Genomic DNA, 20,192 nt, shown 5'->3' with positions numbered 1-20,192 from the left:
AGGGGAGCCCGCGGAGGAGGAGCGAGGCAGGAAACCCAGGGACCGGGGCTTAAAGCGACAGCCGAGCCGCAGGTGCGCGGGGAGCTGGGCCCCGGGGCCCCCTCGCTTTCCCTCCGGCCTTTTGGGAAGCCTGGCCCCCCCCCGGCACCGCGCAGGGAGGGGAAAGGGGCGGCGGGTCCGGAGAGAGCCGCCCGGCCGGGATCCCCCCCGCGTCTGACAGCGAGTGACGGATGGGGCCAGCGCAGCCTGGAAATAGGAAGCAGAGGAAAACAAGTTAGTCGAGACTGAAATAATAATAATCAGCCCAGATCGGGGGCCCTGGGGAGCCAAAACTAACACGGGGCAGGGCCGCGGGACGGTCCGAGCTGGGGCGGCCGCGTGCTGCCCCGTGGGGACGCTGCACGTCGGGGACAGAGTCTCAGCAAGGGGCTGCGGCCGGGCAGCATCGCGGGCACCGAGCCCGCATCCCGGCGTGCGCCCGCACCCGCGAGCCATCCCCGAGCTGGATGCAGCCCCAGCCCCGCAGCGGGCATCGGGACGGGGCGAGCGGCACAGGCAGATGTGGCCTGCAGCTGGATTTCCCCGCCGGCTCGTGCCCTGGAGCCCTGCGAGCCGCAGGCAGAGCGCGGCTCGCGGTGCTGCCCGTGCCGGCGGCCGGCCCCTGGGGAGAGGGAAGAGCCTCCTCCGGCTCTCCTCCGCCAGCCGAGGCTCTTCCACCCGGATAAACCAACACGGCAGAGAGGTTTCCTGCCCCCAGGGTGCCCCCGTGTGCCGCAGCCGGTGTGGGACCGCCGGCAAGTCGCCCCAGCCGGCAGCCCCGAAAGTTGCAGGGTGTAAGCGTCTGCATCGCGTGGCCGCGCTGGCGGTCCCGGCCCCGGCAGCCTGCCCGGGGGCTGCTCCGCGCCCGGCGCCGTCGGGGCCTGCCGCTGCCCGCGCCGGGCCACACGCTGTCGCGCGGAGGCCGCGCCGTCGGCGCGTGGCGTGCAGCGCGCTGGCACTGGGTGGTGCTGGAGCCACGCCGCAGCCCCGAGCCCGGCGCACGGCTGCCCCGGGAGGCCTCGGCAACGCAGCCCCGAGCCTGCCGCAGCGGGCGAGGGGATGAGCTTAACTAAGCGTGCCCGGGCCGTGACACACCGCCCCATCTTGGGCACAGTTCTGCTGTGGTGGGGTGCATTTGCACAAAGGCACCGAGCACGGGGGTCCGAGCGGGGCTGGGCAGTGGTTCAAGCAGATGCTGGTGCTTTATGCACAGGCTGAAGTCACGCTGGCTTTGCCGGGGGGCAAAGCGCTCTGCGTGCATCCACCCTCACCCTCCTGAGGTGGCTGTAACCATCCCGCCGCACTCGGCACGGCTGCAGCTCGCTGCTGCGGGGGCGGTCGGGGGTGGCCGGCATTTGGGCTTGGGCAAGCAGGGAAGAAACTGGGCCAGTCCACGCACATGGCAGGAAGCCACTGGTTCTCCAGCACCGAGATGTGGCATTTCCTCCTCCAAGACAGCACTGGGGCTGAGCGGCGGGTGGAGCAGGAAAAACATCATTATATTTAATATAAAATAATTGCACCCCACGTGCTGCTCTATTTGCAATAACAGGGTGCTGTGGAGGCGGGAGCATGTTTCCCAACCCAAATACCACTTCCCCCCCCCATGACCACCTCTGGTTGACGGCTGCCACCACAGCACGGCCTAACGTCTGTCCACTGGTGACGTTCCCGGCCCTGCCAGCCAGGCCAGACACGCTGATGCCGGGGCATCACTCCAAAACCACGGAGCTGCCCTCGTGTACCGGCGCTCCTGCTTCTGCCTTGCTTCACCCACTGAGAAGCCGTGCCCAGCACGTGGGTCCCTGTGCAGGTGCCCGAAGCCTTCATGCCTGGCCCATGGGCAGGGTGCTGCCGCGGGACGGGGAAATGTGGCCAGGCGGGAGCCGGAGACCCGGCTGGCCGGAGCGCCCGCTGGCAGACCCTTTGCATCGAGCTGCTTAAGGGGAGATTAAAAGGAAATCATTGCTATTTATTGTAATATTTATCAGGTTTAGTAAATACTTGATGCTGATCCCTCCTTGATTTCCTCGGGGGCCAGCATGCGGTTGCGGTGAATTAAAGCTTAACGGTGTGTGACAAGCCGGGAGAACGCTGAACCGGCAACAGGCACCTGGCGGGCCGGATTCGGGGAAGGCTCGACCTGCACTAGCCCCGGTGGGGACGGGAGCACCCGGGACCGGCCACCCTCCCAGCTGCCACCAACCCCCAGGGAACCTCAGCATTTCTTCCTGCCCAGCTGTTTCCCCTCTCCCTGCTCTGTGAGCCCTCACCGTTCCCCTCCCCGGACTCACAGCACGCAGAGCAGGTCCCAGTGTCTACAAACGACATAACATTTATTGGCCTCTTGGATACACAGCTAAAGACATCGCTGACACGTCCATCCGAGGCGAGGAGGGGATGCAAAGCCCCAGCACCGAGGGAAGCAGAGGAGCCTGCAGTGGAGGGGCGGGGGCGGGGGGGGGGGGCATCAGCACGGCGCTTGCATGAGCAAAGAGGGGAAACCTGCCCCTGCCCCAGGACTGGCAAATTGCCCCAAACAGGTGGTTGGCAGCCACCCAGAGCCCTGCTCATCGGTGATTGCTCTGGGTTCGTTAACATCTTGCGGCAGCATGATGGAGCCACAGCCTCTGCCTGCAGCAGGACGAGGGCTCTGGCCATGGAGCTGGTGTTCGGGCACAGCGTCTGGGCATCGGCGAGATCCCTAAAACACGCTGCACTGTGGCACAGCCGGTGGCGCTTGCAGACCTTACCTGCATCTGCTCGGATGCCCCACTGCCCTTTTTCAGGGGCTTTAGTTTGTTGGGTTTAGTCATTTCTCGTAGGGGTCGAATGGTTCGGGCACTTCGCAGGCTTGAAAAGCTCATGGGCCAAGGGGGGGGTCTCTGAATCGGGCTGGGCCGGGTGGGAGATCACATCTCCTCTCCTCTGTGGAAAGAACAGACACTCTCAGGCACGCCGCTGCCCCCGCACCGAGGGGCACCCAAGGACGTGCCCACCGTCCCGCTGTCCCTGCGGCGTTATTGCAAAGAAACCCTACGCCTTGACTCTCAGTCCTTTGGGGAGATCCTGGTTGGGTGGAGAGACCGGGAGCCCCTCGCTCGCTCTCTGTACAACCGTGTATCCCGGCTCCGGCAGAGCCAATGTGGTTACTGGCCCCATACGGCCCATTGCAAAAAGGGAGCAGGGGCGAGCAGCACCTAACGGAGACTGCGGAGGTTATAGTCCCTCCAGCAACTTTACATCCATCATTTCTCCCCTGACACAAGGGCACCTGCAGTTCTCCCTCCTCCTCTCCGAGCTGCCTGAGCACAGAGGAGGGATGCACCCGGCTATGGGGCTGCACGCTCTGGTGTGGTAGCTTAAAGCAAAAGGAAGAGCCGGGGCTTCTGCATTCCGAGGTGCTCTTTGGCTGCAAACTCCTGTAGCACGCACACGAAGAGGGGCTGTCACATGCAGCATCCCTGCAAGGACCCTGTCCCTTCCTTGCTGCCCTAACAAGCCTTGGCAGAGGCATCCCCAAATGAAGTATGTTCAGCTGGTGGCACCAAGCAGGAGACTTCCCGTGAACGTGCTCCCCCTCCCCTTTATAGCCATCGAGGTCCTGGCTGAAGAGTCTGGTGGTGGCATTGCAGATGGCCACCTCAGAGGCCGTTATTCCTGGCACCTGCCAGGGCATTTTCCCTCCCTCTTCCCCTTCCACAACCCTGTCAGATCAAAGTCAAGTTGGGAGCCGAGGCTCGCAGGGCTGCCACAGACCTATTCTGGGACTTGTTTTCCTTCTCCTCCAGCTTGAGGTGGCATCGGCAGGTGGAGGCCTTGCTGTAGCTGACGGAGCGCTTGGTGGTCTTCTTCCATTTCCGTGCAGTCCGGACAACCCGCTTGAAGATGAGGTAGAAGATCTCACAGACAGTGAGGACAATGCAGATGGAGGAGGCCCCGACCATGAAGTAGGTGAAGACTCTCTTCTCAGTTGGCCGAGCGATGTAGCAGTCTACAGTGTTGGGGCAGGGGTCCACACTGGCGCACTTGACGAGCCGTGGCAGGTCAAAGCTGTCCCACATCTTGTGGAGGAGGTAGAGGAATAGTATCTCTATGGTAAGCTTGAAGAAGAGGCTGAGCAGGTAGGTCCACCACAGCCCGCCGTGCTTCTTGCCCGTGTTGCTGTAGAGCTTGGGGCAATTCTCTCCGTTCTTCTCACGGTTCTTCTTCTCGCGGTCCTCCCGGTAGGCCACGTGCATGATGACCAGGAGGGAAGGACAAGTGACAAAGATGAGTTGCAGGGCCCAGAGGCGGATGTGGGAGACGGGGAAGAAGTGGTCGTAGCAGACATTGGTGCACCCTGGCTGCCGTGTGTTGCAGTCAAAGTCCTTCTGCTCGTCTCCCCACACGCGCTCGGCTGCCACCACGTAGACCAGCACGCGGAAGACAAAGACCACGGAGAGCCAGATGCGGCCGAAGGCCGTGGAGTACTTGTTGACCCCGCTGAGCAGTGCCTGCAGCGTTTTCCAATCCATGGCAGCTGGCGCTGGCAGGGGCCAGAGTCACCCAACCTGGAGGAACAGCAAGAGAAACGGCAGGTGAAGAGATGCGGTGGGAAATAACAGCTGGCCAGTTCATCTCTCCCTGCACTTCAGCAGGGTCCGGGCTCTCTCAGGCTCCTTAACCTCCCTAACTCTCTTCCCCCATGCTGCACTCATTTGGGGTGGAGGGACCCATCCCGCGCACGTACAATAAAACATGGGCTGAATGGTGGCACTGCCGGGTCCTGCGCTGACTCACAGCGATATTTAAGAGTGACTCAACCTCTTTGCTCTTCCTTCTGATAGAGGCTTTTTGGTAGGTGATGAGGAACCAGGCGAAGTTCCTGCCAGCCCCAATCCGGGTCTGAGTGCGTATGTTGGTATAAATTGGCAGCGACTCCCCCGGAACAGGCCAGGATAAACAAGAAGAGGCCGTGCCCCGAGAGTCAGGCGGAGGCCAGCTGTGTGGGAAGGTTCATACTCCAGCAAAGCAAGGGCTCGTGCGAAAAACAGCCCTGTGTCCTGCAGGGCCCGTGGGGAGGGGGCTGGCGGTGACCCTGCAGCACGTTTCCATCCGGAGCAGAGACACCCCCCCCCCCCCCCCCCCGCCATGCGGGGGCTGGAGCAACCCATGCAGAAGGGTCTTTTGGGGATGGATGGGGACTTTTCCCACCAGGGACACACAGCCCTTCCCTGGGGGGGATCCCAGGCTGCCTGCTTCTCCCGTCGCTAGCCCGGTGGCCCCTGGCCTCCCCGGGCTTCGGTTTCCGCATGAGTAAAACGGGGTTAAATTGCCTGCTGCGCCCAAAGGCAAAGTGGAGCTGCAGAGCTGGGGATTAGGAGACGCGAGGGACCAGTTTTGTCCGTCGCAAGGCGATGCCCGAGGGGAACCCGAGCGAGAGCGGCGCTGCCGAAAGCGAGAGTCCGCGCGTGGCGCCAGCGGAGAGGCGCAGGGCTTGAAAGCGCCGCCGGGAGCTGTTAGGTCCTGACGGCGGGAGCTTTACTGCTGCCAGGGAAGCAACAGGCGGAAAGAAGACGGCTGGATTTAGAAATCCCAGGTTGCTTTTTTTTTTTTTGCCTAGAGATGAGTTAGCAACAATTGTCTTCGTGGTTGTAAATGTGTCTCCGGTGATGGAGGGCTGCGCAGGAAAACCTGGCTCGGGCGCGTCCCCGTGCTGTTAACTTTATGGAGTCGCTCTGAATAACATTTACTCCTGCGCTGGTGGGAGACCGAGAGCCACCGCTCCCGGAAGCTCGGGAGGGATTTACACCGTGAGCCAGGTTTGGACAGGCACTCGGAAAATCAGAGGGAAACTCCCTGCGAAACTGGGGCAAGCAAGGAGGGGCAAGGCCTGCAAGGAGAGCGAGGAGCACTGGAAATGCTTGGAAGAGATTTTTTTTTTTTTTGTAGTTCATTTGCATTTGCAAGAAGAGTTCAGTTTTGTGAACAACTGCAAAATTTTGCTTATCTTTGTTCAAAGTCTAGGACAACTGGAGTTCAAAATGCCTCACTTTCCCCAGTAATGGTCCAATTTTTAAGCAAACGTTCCAGTATTTTGAAGGTTTCAGCTGGGAAAAGTGCTATTTTAAGCTTGCAAGCCATGCTCACGTTGCTGGGCCAAACTGGCCACTTTGCCAAGCAAAAGAAACGGCCACCCCCGGGCTACGGGACAAAACTGCAAATGCATCATTGCCAACACGGCGTGTAGCAACGACACACTGTATTCCCCAAATGTCGCTGCTGTGAGCAACGACAGCCTGCGCCGCTGCCGGAGCAAGCCGGAGCCCTGCCTGCGCCTCGGTTGCTAATCGCAGGGTGTTTGCAACACTCATGCAGAAGGAATGTGCCCACGGCGGGGAAACGCCGCAGGAGGGGGCAAAGCCGCCTCTGACTCACCCAGCAGGTTTGGGACGGAGCCGGGGCGCTGCACGGTGCATCCCGCTCCTGGCTGCCCGCGTGTCCCATCGGCTGCAGCCGGATCTGACCTAGCAAGAGCGCTCGGTCCCGGGCACCATGGCCGGGGGGCTGCTGCCCTGCACCGGGAAGGCTCCCACCGCCCACTCACAGCCCATTTTTGGGACAGAGCCATCCAGCAGGAGCGAAGCTGGCCCAAAGATCCCCAAAACATCGTAGGTTTGGACCGCTGTTTCTCTTACCCAGCCCCAAGAGCATCGCCAGCTCCTTGCCTCCCCGCAGGGCCCGGGGGACGAGAGCCCGGCAGGATTCCTTTTCTGCCCTTCCCGCGAGCGAAGCGGCGACGGTCCCTCTCCGAGCGGGGCAGACCCCCTCCGGCTGCAGCAAACCCCACGCAGCCCATTTCTGCCCCGCAGTCCCTGGGACATACCTGGGACCGGCTCGGGCTCCTCGCCCCGCTTATCGGGGCATGACGGCGGCGTGCTGGCACACAGGCGCTTGGGGTCCCCTCGCCGCTGGAGTCACATCCGGGGAGGGCTGCGCCGTGCGAAGTGGTGTCCTGGCTCTGCAAGGAAGGAGCAGAGCATCGTGCACTGCCCGGAGCCCCACGGTGCCGCCACAGAGCCCCAGACCCACCACCACGCGCCCTCGCTGCCAGCCCTGAGATGCACCGAAAGCCACGGCCTCAGCCAAGCGTGCCCTGCTCCGGAGGACGGGGCGCGTGTCCCTGCCGGGGGCCGTGCTGGGTCCCGCACCGGGGCAGCGCCTCTGCCCGACCCTGCAAACCTCCGGTGCCGTCTCGCCTCCCCGTCTCAAACCGGGAGATCCTTCTGCCCTGGTAAACGTGCTGCAATAAGCCGGCGTGGGAAGCGAGCACAGCGCTGTCACTCAGCCCTTTACCTGCCTGCTTTAAAATCGAGAGCAGGGAGTTGCCGCTCTCATCCAAAAGCCCAGCCCAGCGGCTGCAGCCGGGGCCGACGGCAATCGCCGGGTCCCGTCCGCCTCCCGCATGCCCCGGCGCGGGCGAGCTGCCTCATCCAGCCCACCGCACAGGCACGGCGATGGCTCCTTAACCTGCAAATTTGGCCGCCCGCCCCGCGCCTGTCCCTGCAGCCGCCCGCCACCCACCTGCACGGCTCAGCCACTGCCACCGGAGCAGCCCGGCGCCGGCTCCGGCCATGGACCCACTGCGGGGCGGGAAGGGGGCCGGGGAGCAGCGCGCCGAGCTCCGTGCACCGAGGGAGTGGTGCGCGGCGTTGTGCAAGGTCCGCAGCCCGCCCGGCCCCGCGAGCCCTGCTGACGAGCCGGCGGCAGCGGGGGCAACGCTGAAGGCGCGCTCGGCTCTCCCTGCCGCCTCCTGCAAAGCCTGGCACCCTCGCCGCACGCCAGACCGCTGCGTCACAGCCCAGTCCTGCCCCGCGTGGGTGCAGGGCGTCGGGCCCAAAAGCACCTAGCTCCTGCCAGGGGTGAAAAACACGCCAGAGCAGGGCTGTGCACCCACCTGCAGCTGGGGAGGGCACAGGACGGAGGAGCAGCATCTGCACGGCTTCTGCCGGCTCCTCGGGGCGCTGCGCCGCGGCATCGCCCTGCATCGCCCGGGGGCAGGCGCCTGGCTGCGGGTGCACCCGCCGTGCACAGCCCCTGGGGGGGTCACGGTGCTGCACGTGGGGTCCTGACATAGCCCTGCACGGTGTTGGGGTCCCACCTGCTGCCCCCCGCCACCCCGGCCGTAACGTAGCTCCCACCGCCCCCCGTTAGCACCGCGGGGTTGGTGCCTGCCCGGCCCGCGGGTCCCCAGCTGCGTGGGGTCCCCGTGGTCCCCCAACAGGCTGCCGCGTGCCCGGTGCCGGTGCTCCTCTCGGGAGAGCCCTCGCCGGGGCTGCCCCTGCCCCACGTCCCAGCCGGGCCGTCCTCTACAGCCCCGGGCGCCCTGGGGCCCCGCGGCACCCGGCGCCTCCGTCCCGGGCGGGCGCCGGAGCTACCTGCTCTGCCGGTAAATAGCTGGGGGGAGGCGGCAGCTTTGGGTACTGGGAAGCTCCTTCTTTCCCAGGCGTGCTGCAGCCTCCCGCGTGCTCGGCTTGCGTTTGCAGCGAGTGTCAGCAGGAGAGGGGTAGTTTGCTCTTAGCAACGGGGTGAGTCTGGCAAACAGCTCCCACGGTGGTTATTGGCTCCGCACATGCATGCACACGCTCGGGCTGAGCAACAGAGGCAGGTCGAATCCTGCAGCGCGGTCTGCCGGGCTGGGTTCCTCCGCCAGCAGTGCCGGCGGCTCCGTCAGCCTGGGCGCAATGCGGCTTTAGGTGCTGCAACAAGCCCGGGGAAAGCCTGAGACGTGGGACGGTCGCACCTTCCCGCACCCACGACACCGGGGGACGCAGCAGCCCTGCAGCTGGAGGCGAGCAGGACAGACTGCAACTATTGCTAAGAATCACAAGTTCTGCCACTGTTACCCAGGTTTTGAATGATTTTGCCCTAATAATACTTTTGCAACAGAGCACTGCTCTCTCCACTCTGTAGCAACACACAGCTACCGCCTGATTGCTTTGAGCTGCTCCTGGACAAGACCTTTCCCCAGAACATGAATAAACCCAGCGGCAGCGAGGTGTAAAGGGAACCCGCTAGCAGCAGGACCCGTCCCGCCGGTGCCGGCAGCCCTGCAGGTGTTTCTAGAGCAGGATCCGCGTTCCCAGCGCCCCGGCGGTGCCGGTGCCCTCCCTGCCCGGGGCAGCCAGGTGTCCCCGGGCTCATCCAGGTGCGCAGCCGCACGCGTCCCTGCAGACGTGGCCTAGGCAGGAGCTCGTTTCCGTTGACCCACAGTTTCCCCGCCCGTCGTGGCGGAGCAGGCGTGCTCCGGCATGCCGTAGGGCCGGAGATCTGCCGGAGCGGGCAGAGGTGTTTGAAGTGCAGCCGGGCACCCGTTTTCGAGAGGTTTGCTTTGCACGCTCGTCGGAGACAAGGAGCCGCTCAAGGAAATGCCGGAGCCCTGCGGGTTTTTTTTTTGCTCCAGGAGGTTGAACAGAGGCGGGGGGTGTTTGCCTGGCCCCCCAAAGGGACAGGGACGCCGGTGCACGGGGGGACCCTCACCTCCCCGTCGCTCGCCGCCGTGCACGGGCGCGAGGCGCTCCGGGCGAGCACGGCGTGCAGCGTGGGCTGCTCCCCCGGCTGCGGACGAGCGCCGCAAACGAGGTTTTTCCGAGCGGACGGGAGCCTCCCTCTGCCCGGGAGCTGGCTGGGTACATTTTTCTGTGCCTATCAGCAGGATCAGGAATTTAAGCTATTTTGCAGAGAGCCCGTGTGGCACGAGCAAGCACAGAATTTCGGGGGCCGTGACCTTAGAGATGGAAAACAAAGCGGAGAAGGGAGGAAGAGGAGAAACGCCCAGGAAATTTGATTTCTCCTTAAGGCAGCGGTTGCCTCCCCCCCCCCCCCTTGTTCTCCACCAGCGATAAAATCACTTTGTCCCCTTCTGCCCCCAAAAGGGCCGGGTGAGGAGCGGAGCCGCGGCGCCAGACTGCCCCGAGCAGCCTTTGGGCTATAAGTGCAGCGTTTTGGGAGGGGACCCGTCCCCCGTCCCCCCCCCCCCCGGCTGAGCGGGACCCGCCGCCGCCTCCCGGAGCTCGCCCCGGCCCGGCCCCAAAGCTGAGGTGCCTTTTTGGCAGCAGATTTCCCCGAGGCACCTGGTGGGGGTTAAAAAAACGCCTGGTGCTTTCTCCTGCCCAGCCTGGTATTTGGGCAGCCCAGCTGGGAGCCTGTTTTGTCGCTGTTCCTGGCTTTTCCCAGTGCCTCCCCCCATCTCCGGCCAATTCCTCCCAGCTGCCCTGGGTCGTTCCCAGAGTCGGAGATGGCAGGAGACAAGGCTTGGAAGGGGTCAGGTGGCCTCTGGAGCTCGGCTGCCTCCAGACCCGGATCCGGCCACTCGGGTGAGCACATGCCAGTCGCTGTTTTTTTTTCTGCTGTGCTCTTGAAGCTGAAGACCCCCCCACCTAGCAATTTAAAGGAGGATTTCGTCTGTTTTCCCGCAGGAGACGGTCCTTCCCCTCCGTGCATCTGAGCTCACCCCCTGAACCATCCCCGAAACCCGGCTTTTTCGGCAGGAGGGCTGTGGAGGTGCGGAGACGTCCCGGCAGAGCGGAGCGCCCGGCCGCGCTCTCACGCATCGCAGGGGCCCGAGCTGAGGTCCTTCGTGATGGAAATAACTGAGCCCCGGGGCACACGTCCTCCAAGCACCGCCAGGAACATCCCAAAAATCTCCTTAAAAGGGTCCTAAGCTGGGCATTGCGGGATGGAGGTGCTCAGCCGTCGGCCAGCTCCGAGTCCGCTGCCTTTGATCCCCCGCTCCCTCCCGGCCTCGTCCCCGGGGAGGAAACGTCCCCCACGCGCTGCCGCTCGGGAGTCACCGGGAGCATGGGAGCAGGCACCGGGGCGCCGCCGCGCTCAGGCACGTTGGCAATAAATCAGACAGTTTCTCTTCAATTCCCAGCACAGAGGCAGTTTTCAGACAGCGGAGAAACAAGACCCAGCAGGGCCGGGGCAGGGGCAGGGCAGGCTGCTTCGGCCCAGCGCCGCGGTGCACGTGAGCCCCTCCGTGTCCAACACGGGGCAGATCTTGTCGGGCTCGATTTAGTGATTTTAAAATGCCCTCTCCCCCAAAATCAAGATTTTCCTCTCCCAAAGAGGGGCCTTCTGAGCACCCCCTATGAGCATATGTGAACCCCTGCGTGGTGATGCAAAGGCCGGAAATATTCACCTTTTAGTGTAGCATTCCCCAGGTCTCATTTGCTTTACCACTGACACCAGTCCTGTTTATTAACCAAAACGCTGCGTGCTCCAGTGAGACCATCCGGTCTCCAGCCCCTGGACGATTCCTGCCAGCACCGACCGGGGCAATTCCAGTTCCCTTTGGTGCAAAGCACAGAAACGCACCAGAAGGAAAAAGAGCACCGACCCCACCGATGTCCCGCCAGCCTGTCGCTGACGCCGAGCCCGGATGGTGCAAGACACCCCGAGCTGCACGGAGCCTCCGCAACGCTCGCTCCGAGCAAGATGAAGAAACGCAACAACAAGCGGCAACCGGCCGGTCGGGTCCGGCAGCGCGGCGGGTCCTGCCACCGCCGCCGCCGCTTTGAAGCGAAGGAGCGGGGGCGGCAGGAGGGCGCCGGGGCCGGGGCTGAGCCAGCTGCGCCTCTGCACTGCCGCGATTGCCGCTTGCAGCGGGGCGACACCGCCGGGCTTTGCTAATCCAGGACGGTCTTGATCAACAGCAGCGCGCCTCGCTCGGGAGCAAACAGCCCGGCCCCGACTCTTCAAATCGGAGGCAATGGCTCGCGCACAAAGAGCAGCCTGAACCCTCTGGCGCTGGAGGTTTTGGCAGAGGAGATTTCCAGGTGGGTAACGCAACGGCTGCGGCCAAGAGCGAGGCCAGAAGGAAGCCGGAGATAAGAGCAGCCTCACTTAAAAGGCACGCAAGAAAAACCAGAGAAATGCATTTAATCACCTGCCTCCCTGACCCCAAAGGTGTCCGCGCTCACCCGGCCCTGAGCCACGTCCGCTGAGGGCACCGTCCCCTCCGGCAGCGGCAGCCCGCCGCCCCCCACCAGCTTTCGGGGAGCACTTGGGCAGCGGTTTCCAAAAAAAGCCCCTCTTCCTTTTCCCCCCCCAGCAGACCGAGGCTCGTCCGCTGCTCCGGGCTGGGGGGTTTGGGCAGCTTTCCCAGGCTAGGGTCTCCCGCAGGATCAGGCTCGCTGTCCCCGACGCGCTGCAGACCGGCAGGAGCCACAGCGACCCGGGGCTTGGGCAGCCCCCGCGGCCGGGACGGCGGCGTTTTCCCCTCTTGCCGCTCTCTTGGCAGCAGAGGCAACGGGGCCTTCTGCGCTTATGCAGAAATAATAATCACACCCTCTAAATAAAGCGAAACCAGCAACAGATCAAACTGCATGTTCGGCGCTAATGTTACTTGCGAGCGCATTTGCCATGAAATTATTGTTAATTATTCATCCCGGCTAATGTTCAGTTACTGTTGATGGCCTTGGAAATTGCAGTGCAGCCCAAGTCACGGAAAAACACGACATATTACAGCAATAAAGGAGATCATATTCTGAGAGCATTTAATGTTATTGTTTAATCAATGGTTGGGGTGTTTTTCCTCTCCTTGACTCGGCTGTTTGGCTTGGGTGTTTTCCTCGGGCTTGGCAGCAGCAGCCTGACACCCGCAGCAGGCTCGGTCCGCCTGTCGCACACCCCGCGCCTCACTTCGGTGGCTCCTGCACCAAGCTCAGGCGCTGCCTCCGCACAGTGAACGCCTCGCTGGCTTGCAAACCAGATTCCTTTGCAACCCTTTGCAAAAAACTGCGAAAGTTTCTAATCGGGCACGGAGAGCCCTTGAAATCAGATCTGCTCCTTCCCGGGCCCCCGTTCCCGCCTGCTACCCTGTGGTTCCCTCTTGGCAGAGCGCCCGCGGACCCCTCGGATCTTCCCCGGTGGAGCGGGCGCCAGGGCTCCCGCCGCTCACGGGCGCTGCTCACACCCGCGGGGTGCGTCCGCCTGTGCAGCGAGCTCAGCAGCCCGTCGCAAATCAGGAACCTTTTTCTTTTCTTTTCTTTTCTTTTCTTTTTTTTTAAGGCCACGGTTACAGGGAAATGGTTACGCTGCCGTTCTCGCTGGGCACAGCTCTGGGCAAACACCACGGGAGTTTTGCCGTGGGCTCGGCCGATGGGAGGACGAGGGCTGCCCCGGGCAGCGCGGCCCCCTGCCCTGCTCCGTGCGCCCCCAAACCGCTGGGGGAGCCGGCACGCGGTCCTCGCTCCCCTCCTCGGTGCCGGTTTCACGCCCGCAGAGCAGAACCGAGCTGAGCATCGATCGCTTCTTGGAGGCAGAAACCTTTATTTGCTGCAAGGATATACCCGAAAAGCAGGCAAACCAGGCGGCCCCGCGGCTCGAGCGCGGACACGTCTGGCAGCACCTACCTTCACCCAACCTCACCGGCGCGACGTCCTGCGTGTCCCCCAAGAGACGCAGAGGCAAAAGCCGACGTGTGCCCCCCCCCCCCCGCCGAGGCTCTGGATGCAGGATGCAGCGGCCCCGAGATGGCTCCCGCGTCTCCCCCAGCCTCTTCCCTTAGGGAAGAGCCTCTTCGCCCTGCGGCACACTGGCGGGGACGGAGACTGTGGGGGGCTTGTAATCCGGCCCCTGGAAAACCTGCCCCCCGGTCTCGGTCGAGGCGGCGCGGGAAAGAGCGCGGTGCCGGCGGGCGTCCCCGCGCCGGGCGCCGAGGCACTCGCGGCACCGCTTGCCTATCAGGTAGGCGGCCTCGACGAGGCTCAGCGCGATGCAGACGCAGGCGGTGACCACCATGAAGAGGGTGAAGATGTTCTTCTCGGTGGGCCGGGAGATGAAGCAGTCCACGACGTTGGGGCACGGCGGGAGCTCGCACTTCACCACGCGGGGCAGGGTGTAGTTCCTGTAGAAGCGGTAGAAGATGTAGAGGAAAATCACGTCCACGGCGGCCTTGAAGACAAGGCTGAGCAGGTAGGTCCACCACAAGCCTCCCCGCTTCTTGCCGGGGTCGGGGTAGACGCGGCGGCAGTCGTCGTCCCCCTCCGCGGCGCGGCGCCGCAGCGCCTTGGCCTCCCGGTAGGCCACGTGCATGGTGACCAGCAGGGAGGGACAGGTCACCAGGATGAGCTGCAGGGCCCACAGCCGGATGTGGGAGACGGGGAAGAAGTGGTCGAAGCAGACGTTCCTGCAGCCCGGCTGCCGCGTGTTGCAGTCGAAGTCCTTGTGGTCGTCGCTCCAGACCCGCTCGGCTGCCACCACGTAGACCAGCAGGCGGAAGATGAAGACCAGGGAGAGCCAGATGCGGCCGAAGGCCGTCGAGTACTTGTTGACCCCGCTGAGGAGCCCTTCGAACACCCCCCAGTTCATGGTCCCCCGATCCCGTTAGCTACGCTGGCAAGAGAGAGAAAACACAGTGATGGAAACGACCTCTAGAAGCAGCGAAGGTGCCACTGGCACGGAGCAAGGGTGCGAGCGTGTCCCTCAGCGCCAAGCCTGGGGAACTGGGTGGCCTCGGGGACCGTCTCTGGCCTCGCTAGGGCACGCACCAAGATCGGTCCCCCGTGCAGGCCTGGGCTTTCCGGAGGGAGGCTGCAGGGCACCAAGGCGACCCGCGGGATCCGCCGGCTCTGCCGTGAGAAAAGCATCCTTCAGCCAGGCCCCGGCATCCGGCACGAAGGGACGCGGATGCCGTTTGGAAGCGTTTCAGGCAATGCAAACGGACGCTGGTCTTTCCCGAGCTGGAGCCGCCACCAACCCTCGAGCCCTCCCGCATCCCTCTCCCGCCCGGCAAAGCCGGAGCGCCCCGGCGAGTGCCCTGCTCATCCCCGGCCGCCCTCCCCTCTCCTGCCTCGTTACCCCGGCAGTTGTTATTAATTTTCCTTGCGTTGCCAGGCATGGCCCAAGCCGGCAACGAGTCGGAGCAGGGCAAGGCATGAATCACCTGAGCGGCCCGCGGCGCCGCGGCTCCTCTCCCACCGCTGGAATCCGCGTCTGCCCCGCCGCGGGAGGAGACTTTCGCTCCTTCGCCGCAGCACCTCCCCGTCTCAGCTTCGCTGCCAGCGAAACAGCGCTCACCCCCCTCGGCAGGGCCCGCGGAGGGCTGCGGGGCGCCCGTCCCGCGGTGGAGCCCGTCCCGCGCCGGAGCCCATCCCGCCGGGCACGCGCAGCCCTGGCACGCGCGGGCGTCCCGCAATCCCGCAGCTCCTTCGCCCCGTGGAGCCGGGCGGACGCGCGGCTAGGGACGCGCTCGCCCTCTCCTCGCAAAGCTGCTGCTGTGGCGCGGGACGCCCCCGGGGATCCTCACCTGCGGGGCGCCCGTCCGTCTGTCCGTCCGTCTGTCCGTGTGTGGGGCCAGTGCTGCCGGCGGCGTCTCCCTGCCGCGGCGAGCGCATCGCCCGGCGCCGCACGATTCACCCCTGGGCTCTCGCAGCGAGGAGGAGATTCCCATCGGGAACCGTTCCCGGGGAGGGACCGGGTTTGCGGCAGGGCCCCGCGTGCCCCATTGGCTGCCGGGTTTCCCGGGGCGAAGGGCTGCCGCGGCGCCCTCCTCCGCGCCGGCCGGGGCCCGGGAGCCCTCCGGGAGCCAAGGTGCCACCCGGGAGCGAGGATTTTGGGGGCGGCTCCGGAGCGGCACGGAGTGGGCGCCGGGGACGAGGCTGGGAAACCGTCCCCGCGAGCAGGCGATGCCGCTGGGGCGGGGAGCCCAGGTAGGACTGAAACCGCCCGAGGAGCGAACACGGGTTTCATTTGCAATTCCACTGGTTTTTTTTAAAAAAATGTGGAGAAACAAATCTAAACAGCTGTAAAGTAAATTACCGTTGTTTGCTGATGGCTCCAGGGAAGAGTTCTGCGATTTTAAATCAAACAAGTCCGGTTTTTCACACGCCTGTTCGGCGGCTGTGACGGGAAGGGGGTTTCTGCCCCTCCACGCGCCCCTTTCCGGGGCTCCCGGCCCTGGGTGGGGGCATTTCACCCCCGGGTGCTTTCCGGCGTGAAGTCCCCTCTTTAGGGCGATCGCAGCCGCGCTGGGGGCTGATCTCCTCCCAGAGACATGGCGAGCGGATGGGGGGGTCGCACCGTCTCCCAGGTGGGCGAGACCCACGCGACAGGCGCAGCGAAGGCGCTGGGATCCGGCCGGCCCCAGGTTTAAGCCAGTGCGAGTGGAGATTGGCCCTGCGCTGCCTGTCGAACGCCTGGTTCGAGTCCTACAGCTGGAGGGAGAGCGAGAACGACAGGCTGGACCCTCCGCCGGCCGAGCCCAGCCGACCTGCGCGAGCCTGCACCGTCGGAGCCTGGGATCGTCCCGGCTCCCGCGGTGTTTACGCCCCGTTGAGGCTGCGAGCGCAGAGCTGGGGCAAGGTTCAGCTCTCCGGCTTGCTGGAGCTACACGGTGAATCTCAGCAGGCCTCTACGCGCGACCGTCACCGCTGCCGTGCCTCTGGGCGGCACGGGTCCGTGGTGGGGTGCGACGGGAGCAAGCGGGGCTGGGGAACGCCACGCACACCCGGGGTCTCCGCCAGTTGCCACCACCGCTCCTCTCGCCACTGCCGTCAGAAGCCGGGGGAGGCGCGTTGTTAGCAGCGCTTCATCTTCCGGTAACAGCCCCATTAGTACATTTTCTCTACAACATGAAATATTAATGACATTTTGCATTTATATAGCGTCATTCATCCAGAAGTCACCTGCTGAGCTCCTGACATGAGCCAAACAACACAGCAAACTGCGAGGAGGCAGGTACACAGGATTGCGCCCATTTTCCTGCTGCACCCACTGAGGCACAGAGTTTCCTGCACTGCAGCGACACCTGGCAAGCGAGGCGTAGACATCCACAGCTGGTGGGGTCACCAGAGCTGCTCTGCTCGCTGTCGCTTATGGCTCGAGGAAGCAGGGCGAGCTGCATGCGGTATTTTGGCAAGAGGCAGAGGAAGCTGCCAAGAGACAAATCAGCTTGGCTGCTGCTGCAGCCAGGATGTCGGAGCAGGTAATTACAACAGCCGCGGGGAACCGCGGGCACCACGGGGAACCGGGCCCAGGGTGCTGCTGGGAACAGCACCCGGCTCTCGGCAGCTCCCAGCACCCGTGGGAGCTCGGCCAGCTCTGCTCGGCAGCCGGCGCGGGCAGGGGTGCAAGGACCCACCGCGGGGCCGGGGCAGAGCGGAGATCCGGGCGGCTCGAGCCAGCATCCCGGCCCCGCTGCGGGCAGGTCCTCGGGCGGAAGTCGCCACAGAAACACCAAACGCTGCCCGGCACTGCTTGCATGTTGCCTTTTTCTTGAAGGCTTTGGGATTACAACAAAAGTTTTTCATTTTGTAAAATAATAATAATAATAATATTCAGGACTTTTTTGGTCCCCTTCCTCAACAGATTTTGCAGTTTTGAAACGCAGCAAGTCTTGTGACTGTCGCTTCACACACTTGGCACAGCTGGAGCCTGCCCACTTCTCCGCCAAGGCAAGGGCATCGCCGGGTGACACTTCAAAGCGTCTCCCATTCCTCCGCCAGCGGCTCCTGCTATTTCAGCCAGCCAGGACAAACAGGAACCAGGGCGCTGTCGGGACGGATGCTTTATAACTGATCCAGACGTGTTTCTGCTAGGAGGTGTAACGTGTACCTCCAAAACCAAGCTGAGTAAACGACCTTGGCGGCTCAGCGGTGCTTCCCGTGCTGTTAATTAAAGAGCGGCAGCAGCGTTGCTGTCGTGCAGCATCACGGTCCCCTCGGAGCGCAGATTAATGCGGCTTTTCCATGACTTTTTGAAGCTGAGCCCTCCCAGGGCGGGCTTGGCCGGAGCTGCAGGATCCCCTTTGCAGCTGGGATGGAGAGCAGGTCTGTGAGCCCACACCTGAGTCGGTTCCCCCGAAGCTGCTGCAATATTACTAATAATTCTGCTGATTTTGCAGGGAAGAGGCAGCCCGGGAGGGGAGCAATTCGGGGCAGTTAGGAAACCTGTCAGCCCCCGGACAGGCAGGCCCTGACACGACGGGAGGGCTCCTGCTGCGTGAAAGGAGCAAGCAGAAAACCAGGGGGAAAAGGGCTATTTTCATCTTATCAAAACAGCCTTATATTTATACCCTCCTTCGGGTCTGTAGCAAAAGGTCACTGCAAAGGCTTTTACACACCAACTCAGCAGGAATCGCTTCTGCATTCACTGATCCTACATGCAGATGCTGTTTAGTAGGGCAAAAATCCCATTATTAATGCTGGATAAATATAGCAAAATAGGTTCTGGGTGAAATTATAGCCTGGTGGTAAAGGGCATGTCAGCCTAGGTGTTCTTAATGATCTCTGGGGGCCCTGACAGCCGTCAGTCAGTGCCACGGGGGAAAGGCAGGCAGGGATCTGCAAGGGGGAACAGGGCTCGCTTCCTCTCCAGGACGCCTGGGCCCCCACAGCAGTGATGCCCCGCGTGATGCGAGCGCGAGCGGCAGAAGCCCCTGCACTCCCACGAGCCGCCTGGGAAGCGGGGGCAGGCTCAGCGCTGTCGGCACAGCCCAGCCACCCGCTGCTTCCTTGTTATTCAAGGGAGAAAGCACCTTGTTTGCAGACAATTAAAAAGAACCAAACAGATTAGTGAAAACTAAACACGCCAGCAGGCTGGATGCTGGCTGGACCGCTGTGAACGCCGTGCGAGCGCCCGTAGCCGTCCCGCTGCTGCTGTATCCCGGCCGAGGGCCACGGCCGCTAGCTCTCCGGCTCGGTGAGTCTGTTCCGGCGACTCCCCGTTTGCCGGCCCCAGCCTGGGCACGCGCCGGCCCGTCGCGCACCGCGGGGGCTGCAGCAGCACTCACCCGTCCCGGGGGCTCACGCGGGCGATCACCCCCTCCGCACGCCGCCAGCAAAGGCGACGCCTCGGAAGCCTCCTGAGAAGCCTGGGAGCTGCCCCGGGGATGCCGTGGTCTCTGGGAGGATGTTGGTGCTGGGAGAGCTGCTCAGAGCAGCAGAAGGCCCTGACCAAGATGCTGATGGCCCAGAGACAAGTGCCATGGACCTCCTGACCGCAGGCGCACGTGGGAAGAGCCAGTGCTGCCCCTGCATCGCTGCCTGGGGCTGAGCCGGGAGTCCTGGAGAAGGAAAGCAGGATGGGCAAGGGGTGATGGGCTCCCAAAGCACAGCCCAGACCCCCAGGGCCTTGGGGGTTCCTCACCTGAAGCACTTTATGCAGTGCTCCTGGGGCTGGAGAAGGAGGAAGGCTGCAATTAAAGCAAAGATGGTGAGAAGGCGGCACTGCTAACGAGGCTGACAGCAATTAAACCGCCCTGCTGAAGCACCAGCAGGGTGAGGGGAGTGTGTTAATGAGGGAGGGACTGTGTGTCATGCTGGGGGGAGAGCTGTGCTGCTCAGCAGCCTGGCCAAGGTGTTGGGATCCAGGTTCACCAAAAAAAAGCAGTTTGCAGAAGCATGGTCTCTACCGTGCTTCCATTGCAGTTGGACCTGCAGGTCTTGCATGACCGTATAGCGTGAGGCAGTCCTACACAGGCCGGGGGGACGGGCAGCTGCAGCCCCGAGCAGTCACGTAGCCACGTCCCCAAGTCACCCAGCCGGCAAAGGGACCGTGGTGTCCCAGCTCTGATGAGAGCACAGACACCCCTCGCGCGTGTGCTTTGGAAGGAACTTACTTTCCCTCATTTCAGTGTCAACTCCAAGCTGCCCTAGGAGCTGCTGACATTGATGCTTCCCACGGGGCAGGTCCCCTTCGCGTGGGCAGGACGTGGCCTGCCGCTATTCTGGGGCTGTTTAGCAGCTCCTTTACCGCAAGCCGGTACTCAAGGACTCTCTGGATTAGAGCAAGCAAACTCTCCACGGCGCAGCCTGGTAGCGGCCATCTAACATAGCCAGGACCCATTAATCTGCTAACATTTACAATTGTGGCTGCAAGGAGTAACCTAATTTCAAGCAAGAGCTTAATTAATCATGGAATCAAACTGACTCAATGAGATGGTTTGCTACTGAGGAGATAAATTTGCATGGTCAGCAGTGGCCGAGGGTGCAGACAGGGTTAGCATGGACCTACATCATCGCAGCTGATGGTGTTGTACAGAAGAAAGGCTCAGAGAGCGGACAGAGCATAGGGAAATGGAGAGGAAGACACCAGGGCAGACCCATTCCTGGAAACCTTCTGCGCTGGGGAGCAAGTGAGGGGGCACGGAGGTCAATGGAGATGCT

At 63.2% G+C, this 20,192-nt stretch overlaps 2 protein-coding genes across 4 annotated transcripts; both read right to left on the bottom strand.

The window, feature by feature from the left end:
* Positions 1-2,529: 2,529 nt before the first annotated feature.
* GJB3 (gap junction protein beta 3) lies at positions 2,530-8,523 on the bottom strand. Of its 2 annotated transcripts, XM_013944929.2 has the most exons (4): positions 8,460-8,523; positions 6,908-7,042; positions 3,799-4,592; positions 2,530-2,967 (listed from the first exon to the last, which is right to left on the bottom strand). In XM_013944929.2, exons 3-4 carry the CDS (start codon positions 4,554-4,556, stop codon positions 2,952-2,954), a joined length of 774 nt encoding a protein of 257 aa, XP_013800383.2. In that variant the 5' UTR covers positions 4,557-4,592; positions 6,908-7,042; positions 8,460-8,523; the 3' UTR covers positions 2,530-2,951. The 2 variants fall into 2 exon arrangements, with proteins under 2 accessions (XP_013800383.2, XP_067167566.1); XM_067311465.1 differs by having other exon boundaries at positions 2,530-4,592.
* Positions 8,524-13,559: 5,036 nt separating this feature from the next.
* LOC106486349 (gap junction beta-5 protein-like) lies at positions 13,560-18,846 on the bottom strand. Of its 2 annotated transcripts, none has more exons than XM_067311396.1 (2): positions 18,818-18,846; positions 13,560-14,421 (listed from the first exon to the last, which is right to left on the bottom strand). In XM_067311396.1, exon 2 carries the CDS (start codon positions 14,395-14,397, stop codon positions 13,591-13,593), a length of 807 nt encoding a protein of 268 aa, XP_067167497.1. In that variant the 5' UTR covers positions 14,398-14,421; positions 18,818-18,846; the 3' UTR covers positions 13,560-13,590. The 2 variants fall into 2 exon arrangements, with proteins under 2 accessions (XP_067167497.1, XP_067167498.1); XM_067311397.1 differs by lacking the exon at positions 18,818-18,846 and adding an exon at positions 14,972-15,009.
* Positions 18,847-20,192: the final 1,346 nt, after the last annotated feature.

Source organism: Apteryx mantelli, chromosome 27 (assembly GCF_036417845.1).
Source record: "Apteryx mantelli isolate bAptMan1 chromosome 27, bAptMan1.hap1, whole genome shotgun sequence".
NCBI classification, from domain to species: domain Eukaryota; kingdom Metazoa; phylum Chordata; class Aves; order Apterygiformes; family Apterygidae; genus Apteryx; species Apteryx mantelli.
The sequence above is the reverse complement of the archived record's forward strand: the minus strand, read 5'-3'. Positions and strand labels throughout refer to the sequence as shown.